This window comes from Macaca nemestrina, chromosome 2 (genome assembly GCF_043159975.1).
Source record: "Macaca nemestrina isolate mMacNem1 chromosome 2, mMacNem.hap1, whole genome shotgun sequence".
In the NCBI taxonomy this organism is placed as follows: Eukaryota; Metazoa; Chordata; class Mammalia; order Primates; family Cercopithecidae; genus Macaca; species Macaca nemestrina.
The window spans coordinates 6838022-6859347 of NC_092126.1; the positions used below are offsets into that span (position 1 = coordinate 6838022).

General features: G+C 36.2%; 1 protein-coding gene across 5 annotated transcripts in view; it reads right to left on the reverse strand.

Moving 5' to 3' along the window:
• Positions 1-3486: 3486 nt before the first annotated feature.
• Positions 3487-21326, reverse strand: part of LOC105470854 (coiled-coil domain containing 50) — a 99305-nt gene continuing 81465 nt past the window's right edge. For all 5 annotated transcript variants that reach the window (XM_071090653.1, XM_071090652.1, XM_071090654.1 and 2 more), the window contains 6 exons: positions 20244-20359; positions 19773-19817; positions 19572-19676; positions 17630-17709; positions 12277-12383; positions 3487-10051 (listed from right to left, as the gene is read on the reverse strand). In XM_071090653.1, the coding sequence (XP_070946754.1) occupies positions 10032-10051; positions 12277-12383; positions 17630-17709; positions 19572-19676; positions 19773-19817; positions 20244-20359 (473 nt within the window). In that variant the 3' untranslated portion in view covers positions 3487-10031. The remainder of the gene's footprint in view (positions 10052-12276; positions 12384-17629; positions 17710-19571; positions 19677-19772; positions 19818-20243; positions 20360-21326) is intronic.

Consider the following 21326-nt stretch of genomic DNA (forward strand, 5'->3'; position numbering starts at 1 on the left):
TGCACATGCAGCTCACAATAAGGTGTACGCTCCTATGAGAATCTAATGCTGCTGCTGATCTGACAGGAGGCAGAACTCAGGTGGTAATGCTCACTGGCCTGCTGCTCACCTCCTGCTGTGCAGCCTGATTCCTGACAGGCCAAAAACCAGTACCTGTCCATGATAAAATGATCACTCCACTAAGACATGACAATCCTAAATGTGTATGTATCTGTGATTAATATTAGGTGTCAACTTGAAGGATACCTAAATGGCTGGTAAAGTATTTCTGGGTGTGTCTGTGAAGGTGTTGCCAGAGGAGATTGACATTTGTGTCGGCGGACTGGGAGAGGAAGACCCACCCCCAATATGGGTGAGTACCATCCAATCAGCTGCCAGTGCACCCAGAACAAAGCAGGTGGAAGAAGATGGGATCAACTTTGCCTGCTGACTTTTATGGCTGCCTTCTTTCTCCCGTGCTGGATGCTTCCTTCCATTCGTCCTGCCCTGGACATTGGACCTCAGGTTCCTTTGGCCTTTGGACTCTGTGACTTGTACTAGTGGCTTACCATGGGACCTTGGGCTTTGGCCACAGACTGAAAGCTGCAATCAGTTTCCCTGGCTTTGAGGCTTTCGAACCTGGACAGAGCCGGTATCAGCTTCTCTCTTCCCCAGCTTGCAGACAGCCTATAGTGGAACTCCATCTTGTAATCGTGGAAGTCCATTCTTCGTAATAAACTCTTTCATATTTATATCCTATTCGTTCTGTCCCTTTGGAGAACTCTGCTATATACATATATATAATACACACGTACACATATGGAGTATCAAATGACAGCTGCAAAATATGTGAAGCAAAAATGGATAGCAACTGAAATAAAAAAATAGACAAATCCAGAAGTAGAGACTTCAGCACCTCTCTTGACAACTGATGGAATAACCAGACATAAATCAGTGAGGATACAGAAGAACTCAACAATACCAACGGCCAACAAGATCTAATTAACATAAAGATGGCCCCTGATTGTATGACAATGGTGTTAAATCTGGATAAATCTATCATAAATTGAAAATATTAACATGAAAAGGCACTTTCAACTTAATGACTTTATGCAGACATAACCCCACAATAAGTCAAGGAGAATGAGTATATAGAACACACTACCCAACAGCAACACATGTGCTTTTCAGTGCTTATGGAACATATACTAAAATAGGCAATATCCCAGGCCATGAAACAAACTTCAACAAATTTAATGAAATTGGAATCATGCAGAGTGTATTCTTTAACCACAACAGAATCAAACTAGAAATGGGAGATTTTTAAAAGGTATCAGGAAAATGGTTCTGGAGCAATTGAACGTGCAGGCAAAAAACACAAAGCTTATCCTAAACCTCACACTTTTATACAAAAATCCACTCCAAAATGGAGAAAATCTTCAAGATGTAGGGCTACGCAGAGTTCTTAGGCTTGACACCAAATAATAATCCATAAAAGAAATTTTATACACCAATTGATATACACCAATTGGTACTGTCCAGACCAGAAAAGGCCGTTTTCATACATACATAAATCCTTAGAGTCAATGACAGAGTCACCTGTGTTTGAGAGCCCTGCAGCCTGGTCAGGGACGTGAAGGAATGAGGGATTGACAGGTCAGCAGGAAAGGTTTCAAAAAGATTAGTTAGGCACAAAGAACACTGCTAGTGATGGCAAAGATCAGGTAATGACACAAAATAATTTAAAATGGCAGGCATAATTAAGGGTATGTTATGATCTACATGACCAAAACCAAATTTGCATGATTAGGCTGAGGAATTGATAAGAAAAGTGGGTGTGTCCTGGAAGTATGGTAAGCAAGACATACTAGTGGAGTTAATTTACAAGAACATCCAAAGACCATTTGAGGAAAGAGGCTCAAATTTCAGCCTTGGGAATAAAACATAGAGATGGATATTGGTTAGAAAAACACGTAACAAGTTAATGACAATCTACTGGATGTGGAGATAGAAGTAGCAAAATAGTGCAGTAAAGAACAAAAGATCATGGCTGAAGCCTTTCATGATGGAATGTCTAGGAAGTCTTTGTGATTTTGCAGGCACCCAACAGTGAATAAAGCTGCTCTCTTCCTGGCAACATCTTAAAAGAAACCAGCAGCCCTTGACAGCAGGAATCCTCTAATGTTATACCTGAAGGAGTGCTTCAGGCAAGTGAATTGAGATACAGCAGGATAAATGATGTCCCAAGTTCCTGAAACAAGCTCATAGCAAAACCTGGACTAGGACCCCATATCTCCTTATTCCTGTAGATTTCTTTACTACACTGATTTTGCAGCAGACTTTAGTTTTGTGTTCGTTCATTTAAGAATGATACCCAAACACAATGGGGGGTGGGGGGGTTGGTCTTCCTGCCCTTGAAATGGAGGCAAAACTGTCTTGCAACTGTGACTCTAGGATTTGCAGTAGTCCAAAACCCTCTTAAAGGTTTCTCCAAATTTCTAAGGTGTGCGAGGTGGACGGTGGCTTCTTAGCTGCTTTAAGAAGGAACTTTCCAGTATGCTACCTCTTCACATGGCCACATGGCCATAGCCTGACAATCAGACTCAAATCATATTCCCCATAAACCACCCTATCACCTTGAGTACCTCTTACCACAGATTAAAGGGAGCTATTTTACTTGCATATTTAATTTTTTAATTGGCTTCTAGATGCATCAACTTTTTCCACTGGCAACTTTAGTATTTGAGATCAAAGGTTGAAATCAACACACCAATCTTCTTCAACCAAATAAAACAGTATCACCTGCACATCATTAGTACTACTCAAGATCTAGCAGAGACTACAGAAATCATTTAGATTCCCTGCTATATTTGCCATAGAGGAATCTGAGGCCTAGAGAATCTGCTCTAGGATGGCTAAATAGTGACATCTTTATAAATAAATTTAGTAGTCATTGAAATTATTTTTTTTAACATACCTGATACATTTTTGCAGAATCATTTCCGACATCATGGCTATTCTATCAAACCAAATAAGATAACAAAATTCTTATGAAGGTAAAATATTGAATACATCAGTTATTAAAAATATCCATTTTCTCAAAATACATTTAAGTGTCCACAAGGTGTCAGGTACAGCGCAGAGTTGTGCCTGGGGTCTTTAATCACTGGAATTATTGTGTGAATACCCATTTACCTGTTTTTTTCTCCCAAATACATCAATCAAACCACCAAACACCATACACAAAACAAAGCTACTTCTCCAACTGATCCATACTTGGCAGTATTTATTGAGAATTTCAATACACCAGGCATCGTTATCATGTTATACATATTTATAGAAAGTGTATGGAAATGGAGTAAGAGAAAATTTTACTGTTATTAAACAGACCTATTAGGGTCATTTTGTAAAAAATAACAATCATACTACTACTTACGATTGCTATTTACGTAACTTTCCCTGAATGTTCTGAAGAAACAACAAAAACATGAGACAGAGACCACTGACTTAACAAATGGATGACTTTATTAAGAGAAAAGGACAAGACTGATGTTTACCTTGGTCAGACCATCCAGGAAAACAAAGCACAAAGACTTAGAGAATACTTTGGTTTAAAAATTATTCATAATATTAAACTTGATGTTTAAAGAACCCAATGAGAAATATGGTGTAAAAAACAAACCATGAAAACACAAGCTTGCATAGATGAATTAATGTAGATGTACAATTGGCATTTAAAAGAGGAGGTTTGTGTTTTGAGAGTGCCTTAACGATTTGAACACCTGAACCTCCCAAGACACAGGAAGTCACCAGCACCACAATTCTCATTTTCCTCAATGAGGTCATGAGCAGGAACAACTTCTGCTGTATGGAGGTGAACTGAAAGAGACTCTGCTTCCATTGGCCTAGTCCAGATGGGTGTGTATATTCCCATCAGAACCCACCACTGGTCACCTTTAAGGCATCCACAAAATGTCCCTCACAGTTTCACTTAATGTCTAGATAGGCATGTAGTTTGAGGCAGTCTCCTTGTTTTCTGTCCTCACACAGGCAACTATATTCCATCAAGGTTCTGTTCAATTCCACGAAATAACTATTTCAAAGCTGCATATTCTTCTGGGGCTTGGTTATAAATCCATGAGCATTTGGAATAACGATCCATTTGTTTTATAAACATATCCACATTCCAAATATCAAAGTGGCACTTACTAAAGAATCTGAAAGTGCCCAGGCAACGTGTAGTCTCTCTCTCAAGAGATCACTTTTCTAAATTATGAGACAAATGACAGCATCACCTCAGATTTCCTGAGCAACTTGATTTATATGAGCAAACTCTTGTACTTTTTAATTCAGCACCTTTTCAAAATAGGTGCTGGGATGGATTCTTCTTAGGGAAAACCCCATTACAGAGAATTCTCATTTTGGAACATCACTTTTATATTCTATCTCCCCAGTGTATCCTCTCAATATTTATAACACTTTATGAAATAAATACTGGGTTGCCTGTAAGAAGAGAAAAATATAGCTCTTTCTGAGAAACAGCATTTGGCTTGCAGTTTACAGCAAGAGCTGAAATTAGAGACCATAGGGATTTCCAAGGCCAATTTGACCAGAAGTACAAAAATTCTGATGTCAAAAACCCTGTCGCCAAATTTAATAGCTAGAAATTATTTTAGCAATTATAGCCTGAAATCCAGCACGACAAAAATTTAACCCAATTCTGTATGTCATAGTATGTTCTCTTAGCTGTCTTCCCTTACTTGTTCTTACTCCTTGATCTTTTGTGAAGAAAATGTTGCTCAAACCCATCCTTCAATTTTTCTGTTCTTTATATAGGAACCTCAGCAATGAATAACAGGGCACTAAGTTACACAATTAATTCTGTCCTTATCTGAAATGCTGAAACCTGCACAGTGCTGGTTCCCTATGCTATGAAGTTACTCAAAAAGAGAAAAAACATTTTCTAGTTTGCTGAGAATGTACAAATGCATCTTAAACCTATTAAAATGTTACTAGGCAGTGTTCACATATGTATATGTAAGGGAAAGAGAATGGTTTTTAGAGCCACATATTTCTACAACTCAACATGAGAACTCACACGATTGTGTTAGCTTGTGGTATCAAATAGAATCACCACTCTGGTGTCTTTCTTATCACAGCAAAAGTTTTCCTGCTTTTCTCTTAAAAGTAATAAAATAGAAACACTCTTCACATTAGCAAATCTTCCATTTCAAGTAAATGTCTCTGTTTTGGTTTTCTCCTTTTTTTCTGTTAATGGTTAAGCACTTCAATACACAAGGGTGTTGGTGAAATTCTTACAAATAATCTGAATGTCTTCACTGCATAACAGAACCTTTGGAAGTATCTTCTATATCGTCACCATAGAAGACAGTCAACTCTCAATTACTCAAGAAGTGGCCACCTGGTATGAAGGATTTGGCCAGGAAATTCTCTCTCCTTCTACCAGTCTTTTTGGTCATGCCACTGTTTATTCAGAGGTTGACAGACAACATGAAATAAAATTATGTATTTATTGTGTTACAGATCAGCCATAAGTCAGTGGCAGAAAAGGTCCAAAGCTTCTGATGACAAGGATGCTTGGGGATCATCTGTGAATGTCAGATCTCAATGGAAAGTTGACTGTCAGTCACATAAAGGAAGTAACGTACACTGACATCGGTCAGAGTCAAACTAATTTAAGGCAGTACTGCTCCTCACAAACAGCGCTGGCATAAAGTGCAGGTCTCATTGTAAAAGTTACTCTGCAGTAGTAAGATTTTCTCAGTTTACTCCTTCTTTCTTGACTTCTCTAGAATTAAATTTCAGCATTTCTAATGACAGTTGTTAAATACCAGGAGCAACAATATCCTGACTCTTTCCTTTAATATTCTTACCTCTCACCATGGATAAAAGAGATTCTCCCACCCATAATTTGAATGACACTGTGCCCCATGCAGCATTAACAGGACAGTCTCCAGTTTGCTTCTACCTGCCCATATTACTTACCATGGGCTAAAAAGAAAAAAGTATTCTATCAACAGTAAGATAAGCAGATATGGCTTTAAGACTCACAGGCACCACCAGAAATGAGAAAATGGGACCATTTTATATAGTTCTCTATGAGCAGTAACAGACAAAGTAATTTAAAGATCTTTTTTCCTTTTTGCTGAAGCATGAGCTTTTGATTTTGTTGTGCTTGTTGCATCAGAATATGGCACTCAATATACAATGAAGTCTACCTTAGCACTCCCTACACAAATACCGTCTTCTCAAAAGGGAAAAAGCCTTTGGCTACAAGTTCTATTCTATTATCAGTCCTTCAGAAAGCTGTTCACACAGAGATCTCACTCCTTATTAGGCTGAAGATTTTACAGCCAATCATCATAGTTATCTTTCAAGAAAATCATCACTGAATAATGAATCATCTCGGTATTCCCCAAAGTGATGTTTACACAAAGACAGGACACTAAAAATCTAGGACCTAAAATGTTAAACCACTTATGGGGTAAAATGAATGCACCATATTACAGTAGGTATTTCCAATCTGGCACAACACGAATTTCAGACAAGTTTTCACAGTACTAAAGAAAATTAATAATCAGTTAAAAGCTAATTATTTTTATACTGAAAAGTTCTGACTTTGAGGGAAAGTGATGAGCAACAGTCAGCAATGAATTCCCTCATCATCCAGCTCAGCTTCAGTACACATTAAAGAAAAGGAGGGTTAATGAATTGGGTCCAGAATTTTCTAGAGTGAGTTCAGTAAACACAAACACAAGGTCACACATTTTGGAATCTGTTGATCTAGATCCAAGCAGTCATTGCCATTCTAAAAAGGTTTTCTTCCTAAGAGCATCTATCCATATCTTTCTTTTCTAATTCAGCTATTTCTCTATCATCAGAACACCTAGGGTTAATTTTCATTTTCTGTTTTTGTAACTTATTGGTATGCTGCTGGTGGTTGTAAAGTAACTTGGGAAATAGCAATTCAATAGTATGCAAAGCCACTTTCTGAAAATCACAATGTTCCTTTAAATATATGTAAAGCAACTGTCCAGTCCCAAAATAAAATACTTATGTCTAATAAAATACGTATGTCTAACAGTGGTTTGAACGCAAAAGTCAAATATTTTTCAAGTCAAAACATTTAATTTGACTCTTATCTAACTTTACTTCCAAACAATGATTTATAAAATGTGGAGGAGAGTGGGTGTCTATGTCAAGCAGCCTTATGATAAGGCTCCATAACATATTGTGCTTATTCAACAACACAGGTGTTAATGAGGCCTGGCCTCCAAAGGACAAAGATACAGAAATAGAAAGGTTTTCCAAGGCCAGAAGTATTAGTTTACATCACAACATTAAAGCATAATACATTGTGGGCCTAAAAATTAAACTGCACATGTTCTTGCAGCAGGAACAATAACAACAAAAATAAATGCTTCCACATTTATATAAAAATGACCAAGTAAAAAGCAGAGAACACAGTGAAAAGTGTCTGGCAGTTCCTTAAAATACACGAGTTGCTTCTATAGTCTCAAACATTATTACATTATTTGAATGAGAATGAGTAAGAGGATTTAACTGACTGAATTGCATTTCTATCTCCTTATTCATAGGGTAATAATTACTCTGATATTATTTAAAAAGTGTTTGCTTTACACAAAAATAAAATAAACATAAAATATTTTAAAATTGTAATCTTTTAAAAACCTTTAAAAAAAGTAACAAATTTTCAATAAAGATGTTGAATTAGCTATCACAAGGGAAATACCACCTTTGGTCACTTACTAAGACAGCTGAAACACTAGCATTCCGGGGAAGTGTTAAGTGGTATGAAATTTTTTTGAATAAAGTACCTCCAGTTAACATTTTACAATAATAAATAACTGGATGAAGTACATGAGAGGCAAGAGAAATGCAGAATTTTTAAAGTAAAACTGATCATTGTATGAGATAGAAAAATAAATATTTATGAAATAAAAAATGGCAAATGATTTTGCCTAGTTATCAAATAAAAATACACTTTTTTTCCTTTAAAATTACAATAAAAAAACTTTGAAGGACACGAAACAAAATCACAGGGCAGATAAAGAAAAATATAGCATTACTATAAATAAACAAGGCCTAAGCTTTGGATATTGAAACCACTATCTGGAATTTGACTTAAGGCCAGGACCTTCCATTTTGTCTCCAACTTCCTTATTTAAATGGAGGTTTTTCTTTATCATAGCTATAAAAAGTCCTGTTATTTTCCTTTTCCTCCATTTCTCCAAAATAACTATATAACGAAGGGATGCAGATTATCTTTCTAATTAACATTTGCCCAACACTTAATTCAGATGATTTTACTTAAATTCCTGTAATACACAAACTTTATGAAACTACAAATCTTTCTCAAAATGAGCTGCTTGAATATTGTCCAACTTTAAAGACTATCTGAAAAGATAAGGCAAACAGAAGGCAATTTCCAGTAGGAAAAAAATTAACATTTTTCTCTAGTGACCTATATATTTCTTTCCTAACAAAAGCCATATTGAAATGCCAAGAATTTCAGATTTACACAATGAAAAACAATAGCAAGTCAAGTTATATATGAAGGTGGGGGAGAGAGAGAGAGAGAGGGAGTACAAGTGAGCTTGATTGCCATTTGTCAGCTAAGCAGTATGGGAAAATAAATATGGCAGTAAGGTCAGCAGCTACACAAAGACTCAATTTCTTGAAGAGGGGCTTGAAGGTCTTGTACAAAATACAATCCCTTGAACAAAGGAATACTAATGTTTAAAACCAAATACTTGGCTGGCTGGATGCAGTGGCTTATACCTGTAATCCCGGCACTTTGGGAGGCCGAGGCAGGTGGATCACTTGAGGTCAGGAGTTTGAGACCAGCCTGGCCAACATGGTGAAACCCCCTCTCTACTAAAAATTAGCTGTGCGTGATGGCACACACCTGTAATCTCAGCTACTCTGGAGGATGAGGCAGGGGAATTGCTCAAGCCCGGGAGGTGGAGGTTGCACTGAGTCAAGATTGCACCACTGCACTCCACCCTGGGTGACAGGGTGAGACTCCACCTCAAAAAAAAAAAAAAAAAAAAAAATACTTGGATAAATAACCACTTTATCAAATTCAACTTCAAGTGGAATTAATCTAATTATTGGTATGTAAACACAACATTATTGAGAGGTTATCAACAAATACAGATATGACTTTAAGCAAGAGAAAAACCTCAGTCTACAGCCAGAGAAGGATGGCATCATTACTTATGCAATCATCTTTCAATTCCATTTCCTTGGCTCTACAAGTAAATCAAAAACAAGAGATGGAATACAAAGATTTTCATATATCTGAGTTAAAATTTCAGAGAACTAAATTTTTGTCAATAAATACCAATAAATGGTCCATTGCCCAGGGGCTTCGGAAAGCCTTGCTACTGAGTCAAAAGCTGAGTAACTGTTAAAGAATGCTATCTAGGTCAATCTCCCCAGGAGGGCTGAGAAGGAATATGCAAAACCTCTATAGTCCATCTAGTCAGAATAACATATTTCAATTGCTTCAAGAGTTTCTTTTTTGAAAATACTTTATGGTAGTGATTTTCTTTTCCTAAAGAATACAAAAAGCAAAGCCTCTCTCCTTCAAAATATCATACACTAATGCAACAAAAAGCTATTTCTTATATTCTTTTATTCTGCGTTGCATCCAAACATTGTTTTACTTTAATCATTCATCTCCATAAAATTTGAATTGCTAATTAAAGCCTACTCCCTAGATACCAAATTCCATACCTAACAAAATGGCAGTTTACAGAGCTCTTAGATATATGCAGCATAGAGGTGGCCAATATTCAGAAGCTACATTTTCTTATACTGCCCAAGTGATTACAAATAACCAAAATATTTGAAATGATTTAAAAATTATTTATGGTCAGAAATACACTTGAGGATAAATCCCAGGAATGCAAACACAGGAGAAAAAAATAAGTGTAGAATTCATTCTGTATCACCCAGTAATATTTGCTATAGTGAGTCCATTTTCAAGGCAGATTCCTAGGTTTTTAATGCTTGTAATGAAAACCTGGGAAGGGGAAGAAAAAAGGAAACACAATTAAGGAAAAACCTTTGAAACTCAGACAGCTTTTTCTCCTTGCCCAAGTAAAATAACTTTATTTCTATACATTTCAAATGGTACTTTATTCTTGATTGTGACGTATATACAGAATCAATGTGTTAGTTTAGTATTATGCATCAAATGTATGTCTAAGACAGTAAGGTCCCCCTCAAAAGGGGATTCATGTAGTTTGAGAAAGAAAAATACGAGCTACTTTGTTAAATCGGGAACAGTGAAAATGCCACCAACTGATGGAAGCTGAGGTGGGATGTTTTGATGAAGATGTTTATAATGTCCAACTAACCTTATTTTTAAAATAATGTCTTTTATCTTCTTCTCAGTATGGGATGCAAGTCAGAATGGTGGGGAGGGAAGCTTTCTTAAAAATGCCAATGCTGGACAACCTCCATCCAGAGATTCTGATTTAAGTATTCTAGAGTGTCATTTTTGCAATGGTATTTTTAAATAACAGCAGAAAATGTAATTTAAAGACATTTCGGGACATTATTATTAGACTTAGAAATGAATAATAACAGTATCACCTAAGTCTTCAAAAATCCTAACCAAAAAACGCATCAATTAATGAGATCTAATATATTTGCAAAGTCTACTGCACTCTGCAAACTTCTTTTACATATGTAATCTTTCATGATCCTGACACCTCTGACACTTTCCATTTAGACTGCCTCCATTTTGTAGAGGAGGAAGTCAATATAAGAAACTATCTCTTTCAGCATTTCATTTTACAACTCTCATAAATATGTACATAAGTGAACCCAGATCCTTGCAAGAGCAAATATAACCCAACTGTTCGTCTGTCAGAGGCATCTGAACCAGAGCAACTCCATCTTTAACAGTGGCTGGATAAAATAAGGCTGAGACCTGCTGGACTGCATTCCTAGGAGGTCAGACATTCTAGGTCCCAGGATGAGATACGGGGTCAGCACAAGACACAGGTAATAAAGACTTTGCTGATAAAACAGGCTGTGGTAAAGAAACTGGCCAAAACCCAGACGGTGACAAATGTGAACTTTGGTTGTCCTCACTGCTCATTATATGCTAACTATAATGCATTAGCATGCTAAAAGACACTCCCACCAGAGCCATGACAGGTTACAGATGCCATGGGAACATCAGAAGTTACCCTATAAGGTCTATAAAGGGAAGGAACCCTCAGTTCCAGGATTTGCCCACCCCTTTCCCAGAAAACTCCTGAATAATACACCCCTTGTATTAATCAGCATATAATCAAATAACCATAAAAATGGGCAACCAGCAGCCCACACTGCTGCTCTGCCTATGGAGCAGCCATTCTTTATTCCTTTACTTTCTTAATAAACTTGCTTCTACCAGTTTACTCTATGGATTCCCCTAGAACTCTTTCTTACACGAGATCCAAGAACCTTCTCTTGGAATCTGAACCGGGACCCCTTTCTGGTAACACATTTTAAAGGTTTCATCCAGTTTAGATATCCCTATTTTTTCTTTATGCTTTGTTCCATTTTTCTTTTGCATAAAAGTTACGTGGGAGTTGTGCATGCATATTTTAAATCTAATTAATAAGAGTCATGGGCAGATAGGAAACAAGAGCCACTCTAGAAAATGCAGTCCTGCAGATCTAAATGGAGGTCACCATCACCCTTTAAGAATCTGATGAAAGAGCTGGGTGCGGTAGCTCATGCCTGTAATCCCAGCACTTTGGGAGGCCGAGGCAGAGGGATTACTTTAGTCTGGGGTGACATGGTAAAACCTCATCTCTACAAAAAAAAAAAAAAACAGAAATTAGCCGAGCATGGTGGCACACGCCTGTAATCCCAGCTCCCTGGGAGGCTGAGATGGAAGGATGACTTGAACCCAGGTGGTGGAGGCTGCAGTGAGCTGAGACCATGCCACTGCGTTCCAGCGTCGGGGACAGAGTGAGACTCTTGTCTCAAAAAACAAGTGAATCTGATGAAAGCTTCTAGAGGAAAATGTAAATAAACAGAATATCTTACATACAATTTAGAGTGTTCTGTTTTCTGTTTTTTGTCTTGTTACTGTTTTAATAAATGAGGAGTGCTACAGCAATGTGCTGAGAGAGTAACTTATTTTTGCACTCTAGTGGAACACAGAATTTGATTTTTCCACTACAACATGAGGCTTATAGTTTTTTAAAAAAAGATCCTAAACTTGACCATACACACTCTTCTTACCTTTATGAGAGGACTCTGATTTTGAGAAATGCCGTGTGGAACTCTGCTGGTTTGTAAAATGAGTGTAATCCAAATCTTCACCATCTGTCACGATAGGTGGTGGTGGCCTAAAAGAAAGCCAAAATTTAAAGGGGCATTCTAAGTAACGCTTACTATAACTCCACCTCTCATTGGATTGAAAGGTAAAAACATTTTCTTGCGAAATCAAAAGCCAAAATGCTTCAGAATTCACACTATAGTTCTTGGACAGTTGCATGGCCTTGAATAAATTATTTATCTTCCCGTTCCTTTGTTTTGATGTCATAATTCAATAAAAACAAGTATCTCCTCAACAACTGACACATGTTAGGAACTGTGCTAGATAAACAAAGATTAGTATGATGTGACCACTGACATTTATAAGAAATAAACTTTGTTTTGGTGCATCTTCCCAAGTCAAAGAAAAAATAAGAATAAAGAACAGAAAAGAAGAAAATAATAAAGTCAGGGAAGGAAGGAAAGGAAAAAAAGAGAAGAGGGAAGGGTAGGAGGCAGAAAGAAGGGAGGAAACAGAAACAAAATTTCATGATCACGGTTCCTTTATCCACTAGGTGGCAAAACAGATCTTAATATATTTGCAACTTCTATGTAATACACTTGTAAACAAAATAAAAAATAAAATTTTTACTACTTTTTTTAATTTCTAAACTTTTTATTAATTACTTAACATAGATTTATGCAAACATGTGGCACTGCAGCAGAAAACCTCTCATTCTTTATTTCCCAAAGGTGTACTCAAAGTTTGCACTAAAGGATAGCACCAGATTAAGATTTATCAAATATATAACCATACTGTAGGCCATTATGTATATTTATATGTAAAATCTAGAAGCCATAAGTATTCTGAGGTTTGTAAAGTTAAAATTGGTTTGGTACAACGGGCTCTGTCATGTAAAAATAAAAGCAAGTGTTTTCAAATTTTTTATCTTGTCCTCAAGCAATAAATCTTTCCCTGGGTATTCAGCATCCAGAAGAGGTCAGCATGGGATATAAACTGGTACACGTGCTGAGGACTATGCTACAGGTTCTACACAGATTATCTCAATTAACTTTCAGGACAAGTCTACATGCTAACTATCACATACATATTTTAGAGTCAGATTAGGTTAGATGAGGTAAATAATCTGTCCATGTTCACACAGCTGTTAAGTGGCACACCCAGGCCTCAAACTCAACTGGATTTCAAAACCAGTGTTCTTACCTACTCTAGTATGCTCTACTACATACGTGTGTATTTTTATCAGGAGGAGCATCATCTGTATACAAGACTATATGTATATATGTGTATTTATATATACGCATTTGTATATTTTCACAAGTATACTTTCATAAGTATCTATACTTATACTTTCAAATATCATTTCATGCATTTGTTGTATACATATAAGTAATGGAAACAGTGAATAATACATTTTTCTAATTTTTATTTTTAAATCATTTGTTTACAAATATTGGAAATTAAATAGTGTTTTTCTTCAATACCTGATATTTATAACACTTATCTTTAAAAAACAATGTAAGACTTGGTAGAAAAATTGAGACAAATCAATCTGACTCTAGGATTAAAGAACTTAGCTTCAAAAAGCAAACAAGTGGCTTAAGAAGTGACTCAGGCCCAAGAAAACAGAGTTAGTAGTTAGAGTGACCCAGTCTGTTGCTCTCTCTTTTATTAATGTCATTAGGCAGTCAAAAATCAGGAAACAGAAGTTGAGCGGGACTCACAAAAACAATCCATGATTATTGCCTCACCATCAACTCATCATCATGGAAAAGCATGCTAAAGTTATGAAACAAAGCACAGGATGCCCAGAAGTTTTCTAGCATGTCCATGTAAGGATAAACAAATCAATCTAGAATGGCTTCAGTGCTCTTAAGTATACTGTTCTGCTTAGTTTCGTGTTACACAGAGAACAAATCTTGCTGCCAGGAGTCCTACATCAAATTATTTTGTTATACCGGAGACAACTGTTAAGGGCTTATATATCCAAGTTAGAAAAATCTTATTAACCAACACTTTGTTGTATAGTTTATTGTATTAAGACTGCCTGCTTCCTACCTTTCTCATGAAATAATTTACATCTTTAACTTAGTGATATAGCCAAATACTTCATAATTCACTTCAAAATTCATTTAAGAAACCCTCCTAGACACTTAAACCAGGATGTCTCCCTATGTTCTTATCATCTTGTACTTTTCATCCATAGTACTTAACACAATCGTAATAGTTATTTGGATAATTATTTTTTTAAATTACAAACTCATGAGAACATGACAGAGTTCATTCTTGTTGACTGATGTGTACCCCAATTACGTGTGAGCAATTATTAGGATGCTCAATAAATACTGGATAAATGAAAAATGGGAGACAAATGTATTTCACATCCATAAGAATGCTTAAGGAATAAAATGAGATTTATAAAATATTTATTTTTTCTAAGGAAAAAATGTAAGTAGAATAACAATATTACCATTATAAAATCCTATAGTTAAAACAATTTGGAACACGGGTTGAAATTTTTTCCAGTTACAAGAGTTAGAATTCAGATTGCTAAGTGATCCTCTATTTCCTTAAAAACAGTAGAAAACTTCTTTCAATAGTGTTTTGTAGTTCTCCTCATAGAGATTTTTCACCTCCTTGGTTAGAAGTATTCCTAGGTATTCTGTGTGTGTGGTTATCGTAGATGGGACTGAGTTCTTGATTTGATTCTCAGCTTGAACCTTACTGGAATATAGAAATGCTACTGATTTTTGTACATGGATTTTGTTTCCTGAGACTATGCTTAAGTTGTTTATCAAGTCTAGGAGATCATAGATGACACAAATAAATGGAAAAGCACTCTATGCTCATGGGGTTGGAAGAATCTACATTGTTAAAATGTCCAGGTCAGGCACGGTGGCTCATGCCTGTAATTCCAGCACTTCGAGAGGCCACGGCAGGCAGATCACCTGAGGTCAGGAATTTAAGACCAGCTTTGCCAAGATGGTGAAACCCTGTCTCTACTAACTATACAAAAATTAGCTGGGCAAATAGCTAAGACATGGAATCAACCAAAATGCCCATCAACAGTTAATTAAAGAAAATGTGGTATATATACACTATAGAACACTACACAGCCATAAAAAAGAATGAAATCATATCGTCTGCTGCAACATGGATGCTTCTGGAGGGCATTATTCTATGTGAATTAACACAGAAACAGAAAACTAAATATTGCATGTTCTTACTTTTAAGTGGGAGCTAAATCCTGGGTTCACATGGACTTAAAGATGTGGATAATAGACATTGGGAACTCCAAAAGGAGGGAGGGAGGCAAGGGCTGAAAAACTTCCTACTGGGTACTCTGTTCACTATCTGGGTGACAAAGTCAAAACTACAAACCTCAGTACCACACAATATACCCTTGTAACAAACCTACACATGTATCCCCAGAATCTAAAATAAAAATGGCAATTTTTGAAAAATAATAACAAAAGTTAAACACACATACACAAAGAGTAGAAAATTCTGTAACAGACAAAGAAATTGGATTGTTGACCATAAGTATTACAAACTGTACATGAGAATTTGTTTCTCCTCTACTACTACTATTACCACACTTCAGTAATAAACATCTTGACCTAGGAAGTGCCATGTTTTTCAATCCTTGAAACCAACTCTTTCTGTATAGCTAGCTAGCTAAACTTTCCCACCATGATTAAATGTCAAAGAGGAAAACCACAGATTCTAACCAGAAAGCATACATTCTGATATTAGTTGTGCAAGGTATCTACATATGCAAGATATATAAGCTTTAACGTTCAATAATGAAAACACAGGTTTCATAAAATTCTTACTTTTTTTTGTCATATATACAATCCTTCTAAAATGACATTTAAAGACAAATGTTCCTCTAAGATAAAAACAAAAATTTCTATTCTACTAGCTGTAAGTCACTTTTCATTCACTTATAATAGTCATTTTTAATACAGGATCATTTGATTATTCACTCTTTCAGTATACCAAATATTTCTGAAGTATGTATTACATTCCAAAAACTCATTTTCAGACTTTAATAAACTTTCTTAAGAAATCATCCAATACTGTTCCATCATATATGCTGTCAATGGTATTACTATTCTAAAGAGACCAAGGATTTGAAGACCGCAGAATCAGCCTAAAGATGATTTAAATTCATTTGACTAAAAAAAAGGATAATAATCCAGATGTATTTACTTAGTGAGAACAGATTAGCTGCTGCTGCTTTTACTTGGATACTTTGGGAATGTACTAACCCTACAGAGTTCTAAAAAAATGTTTGGTGTGTGCTTAACCAAAAGCTACAAAAGAAAGATTTTATATAACTAGACAGAATATGCCACTATTGTTCTCAGAGCAATACAAACCCAATGTAATTTTCTGAAGGGTTATCTTCTGAAAGCAAATGAGTTTTAAAATAGAGGATGACTTTTTAAGGACACTAAATACATTCACTTGAAGGAAACAAGTCTAGGAACTTCAGTGTGGGCATGAGTAGCAACAACAGTGTCAATTATTCAATGAAATAAACGTTGTAAGAATTGATAAATAATAATCAAGAATAAAATTCAAATTTGAATAATTCAGAGTTTTCAAAATGTTAAATTTAGTGTTACTTTTTTGTCTTGTTTTTAACAGTTCTTCACATTCCAATCATGATTTCCTTAGAAAGGTAACAAAAAGCAATTAAAAAAAAAAAAAGAGGTTACTTCCCCAGAGACTTAAATGTTGACAACGTGAGATAGAAAGACAGCATCTGCTCCATAACTATGACGCATAACTGTTTGAGATAAATCAGAAAGTATGTACACCATAGCCACACCTATCTGCCAAGCAGGATTTAGACAGTCTGCAAGGATTCAAGATTTTGTCAAGGGCACTGGGACTCAGAAAGAAAGGAGTTTGAGCATGTACAAATGTCACACACACACATCGGTGTGGCTATGAAACCCGGTAAAAATTTACAACTCGAAATTTTTATTTAGGAAAAAAAACGACTCTCATTCCCCAAGCTGAAAGCATAAATTCACTGAATGTAGAGGTAAGAATCAGTCCTAACAAAAAGTACATCCTTCCTTATCCACCCCAACTTTTGTAAAATCCTGATTTGATGTGCACAACTCAATTTAAGACTGGAAATAAAGTTTGAAAAATAACTCTGAACATCTTGACACTACCTCACAAATGCAGACTTTTGGATCTCCTCTCCAAAAAACATACACTCTTCTTAGGCAACTGACATCTCCTTACTCACCCCAAAGTCAACTTCCTCATTTTCCTTTTCAGGTGTCATCTTACCGTGCTGGCCTTTCATTCTTAGAACGGTGAGGTTCATCACTCTCTTTCGACTTTGAATATGCTGCTTTAGCTGCTTTGGGCTATGGACAAAAATACAAACAAACCAACAAAAAATCACAAACACACATCCAGCCCAGATTCATCAAAGGGAATAACATACACAATCCAGAATCATCAAAGGGAAAGATGAAGTTTAGAAAATATGTTTATCATGCCAAGCTCTTCCTCAGTAATTTCAGATTAATTATATTTACTTGAGCAACATAATATATTTATATATATAGCCACTCCAGAGGTAAAAAACTTATAGCTGCAAAGGTATGCTTTGGGCTTACATGGAAGGTGTATTTAGCCCACTCATCTGACAGCCTTGGTCAGAGCAGCCAGAAGAATGGGCTAAACACACAGGAACATGCTTCCCTAGATGGGTGTGCTCGGCCACTGATTATTAACATAATAGCTACACGGTAACTGACAAGAACCAGTGGACGCCCAGAGTCTACGGAATCCAGGTTTGTGCACTCGAACTTCTTTCCGCACACCTGTCTTAGGCTGATTTCCAGCCAGTAAACTAAGGCACATTCAAGTCAACTTTTCCAAGAGAGGAACTGTATCAGTACCAGTTATAAAATAAAAATTACAGAAGTCATGATACTTGCTAGAGATGTGGCCACTGCCCTCTGACACACTTGATTTATAATCCTTAAATACTTAACCTTTCCTAGTTAAGGTGGCAAAGAATCTGAGTAACTCCTGGGCAATTATTTGTGGCTTAATTTATTTAACAGAAGTATTTGGGAATCCTTGACTAAAACAGTATGTTAGAAAAAATCCTGAATTACTGAGTTAGTTAAAAGAGAGAGCTAAATATAAATAATTAATATGAGAATAATACGTTCATTGTTTTGAGACTAACACTTGGGTGAGCAACAGGAAAGAGTACAGCAATACTATTAGCAGGGTTTCTACACCTTCTTTTTCCTCACAACCATTACTGAGACTGTGAGGTGGGACCAGAAGCCCAATGGAGGAATTGGTTCAAGAGAGACCGGTGCTAAACACCAACTGTGTCAGGAATACACAACCTAGGTTTCATTCTTCTGGGCCTAAACTCCCTCCCTAAAAACCCTGTATTGTACAAATTCTCTCCCTATTCCTCCACTCTTTTTCCACCTAGCTTGACCTTCTATTTGTTAGCTGTTTACGCTTTGTCTTCCTCTGTACATTTTACACTACTATCAGAGAAATGTCTTTGTCTTTCCATGGAGGTCCAAAGTGTTGCCCTGTGCACTGTCACTGATGAATAAAGCCTGCTAAACTGGAACTTGCAACTACCACAGCAGAATGAATTGCAGTAACTGCTTATTTTGTCTACAGTTTCTGATTAATGAGAAGAAAGGTAACAGTCAAACTCATTCTAGATAGGTCTTGCACTGTGACATAAATAATAATTGTGGTGATAAGTATGTATCTTTCAGTCTGCCACAAACCATGTTACTTCAAAGGAAAGAGAAACGGGTACATGACAGAGATGAAAGATAATGTAAGCACAAAGAAAATAGAGACGGGAAGAGAAGTTCATTGTGGAAAATACGAAAGCATGTGAAAATATGAAAGCATGTGAAAATGCTACATTCTTCTATAATCAAAGTACTGTATATGAAAACTAAGACTGTTCATGACCAGAAGCACTTGCATTTCAGTCAGTCTTAAAGGGAACAGAATGAGTTTTCAATCTTAGCAGTAATTTTTTACATATTTTCAAAAATTCAGAGATTTTTCATGCTGATGGAACCTTCACAGATCAGATTCACATATGCAATACAGATCATTTATATATCCATATATCCTAACTATATTTGCAGAGCTTAACTTAAAAGCAGAGTCCCCTTTTCATTTCTAATGTTATTTCTAATTAGAAAACAAACAAAACACACTCTACCTTCCACTCAGGGTCTTGCTTTCTTTTGTCCAAAGATGGTTTCTCCCGCTCCTTGGCTTTTTTGTAAGCTTTCTTTTCTTCAGCCATTAGAAGTCGAGCGATTTCCTAAACAAAACACAGTGAATATCATTAACTGCAGAGTTGCAGAAAGAAATATACTAGGATATTTCCAAAGAATATCAGCTAAACTCATTAACTTACTTCATCCTGAGCTACTTGAGCGGCTCTCATGTCCACCTGGGTAGCCTATGATATCAAAAATACAAAAACAAAGAATTTAATTGGAGTCTATGTTGTGCATTTTCAATATCCTGTACAAATCAAGCTGGTTTATGAAACTAATTGTGACACACGTTCCTGAGGTTGATAATCAGTTGGTAGGCTTTCACCAACCAGAGTAGGAACTCTAGATTTTATCAAATCCTACAGCAGGTTCATGGAGAACTATCGTGGAGCTGGAGAGATGGAGTTATGGACTTCATTGTTAATGCTTACTCACTAAGCAAAACTGGATACTTTATTCGTATTGTCTTGATTTTTCCACTCATTAAAAAAAAAAGATTTCTCAATTGATAGAGGACTATTAATATAATTTCAAGATGGACTAAATTCACACACAAGAAAAACAATACCCATCAATATATCTAAACTTTTGCCTTCAACTTTGCTCACCAAGAGTTCTTCTTCTTGTAGTTTTCTGGCAATTTCAGCATCATACCATTCCTGATCCCTGTGGGTCGTTCGTGACGGAGCAGGTACAGTTTCTTTCGTCACTCTTGGCTTAATTCCTTAAAAAAAAAAAAAAAAACTCAATGTAATAAAACAACTGAGGATGTTTTCTGAAAAGTTATGAATTTAAGATAAAGGACATTTTCTTTAACAGCTAACAATGACCATAAGACCTCCACTCCAGAATTCAGGGTGCGGCGCATTAAAAATATTTTTGCCTTAGGAATGGAAGTGGCAATGTAGACAATGCATGCATTTAAACAAAGATATCTAACCAAGCCTGCCTGGTAAAAAGTCCACTCTCACACAGTTTCTGCAACAGCAGAAAATTATCTAAGAAGTTGCAAGTGAGGCCCCGGAAAAACACAAAGTGAAAAAAAAAAGTCATTGAAAACAAAAAGAATTTAAAGACAAGCAAATTACAGAGTCAGAGTTTAAAAGAGGCTACACTGTCAAGCCTGGAGGAGAGGAGAGGCTTCTATTTATCTCAGTCTGCAAACTTACTACTTCAGAGGGAGCAGAAACAGCAGCACCTGGTAGTCACGTGATAATACCTGTTAGACAAGCAGTGGCCCTGCCATGGCTTTTGCTCTGAGAGTAAATAAAGCCACTCACTTTAGATCTTCCCCACAGCTTTGATCAGACTGATGGCACTGTGACATCTTAGGGAAATATAACATCAGAGCTATATTGAGAGCACAATGATCAGAGTTCTATTCCAATTTATTCCTATAAAACAATTCTGGCCTTAAAATTTTACTCGACAGTGTGAGTGTATTATATTTAGAATTAATAAAAATTTTGAACACAGTGAACAAGATTATTCATCTGAAACAGTTCATTTCAGTAAATTAACTATTCAGAGGACAAAGAAAATGTACTCCTGATTGTCTCTTTATGCCAGTGGTTGTCAACCAGGGCTATATATTTAAATCACATGAGGGTGCTTTGAATACATATAAAAACATTTGCCCCAACCCCACAGATTCTAAATTAAGTACCCTGGGTGTGCCCTGTCCTTGGGTA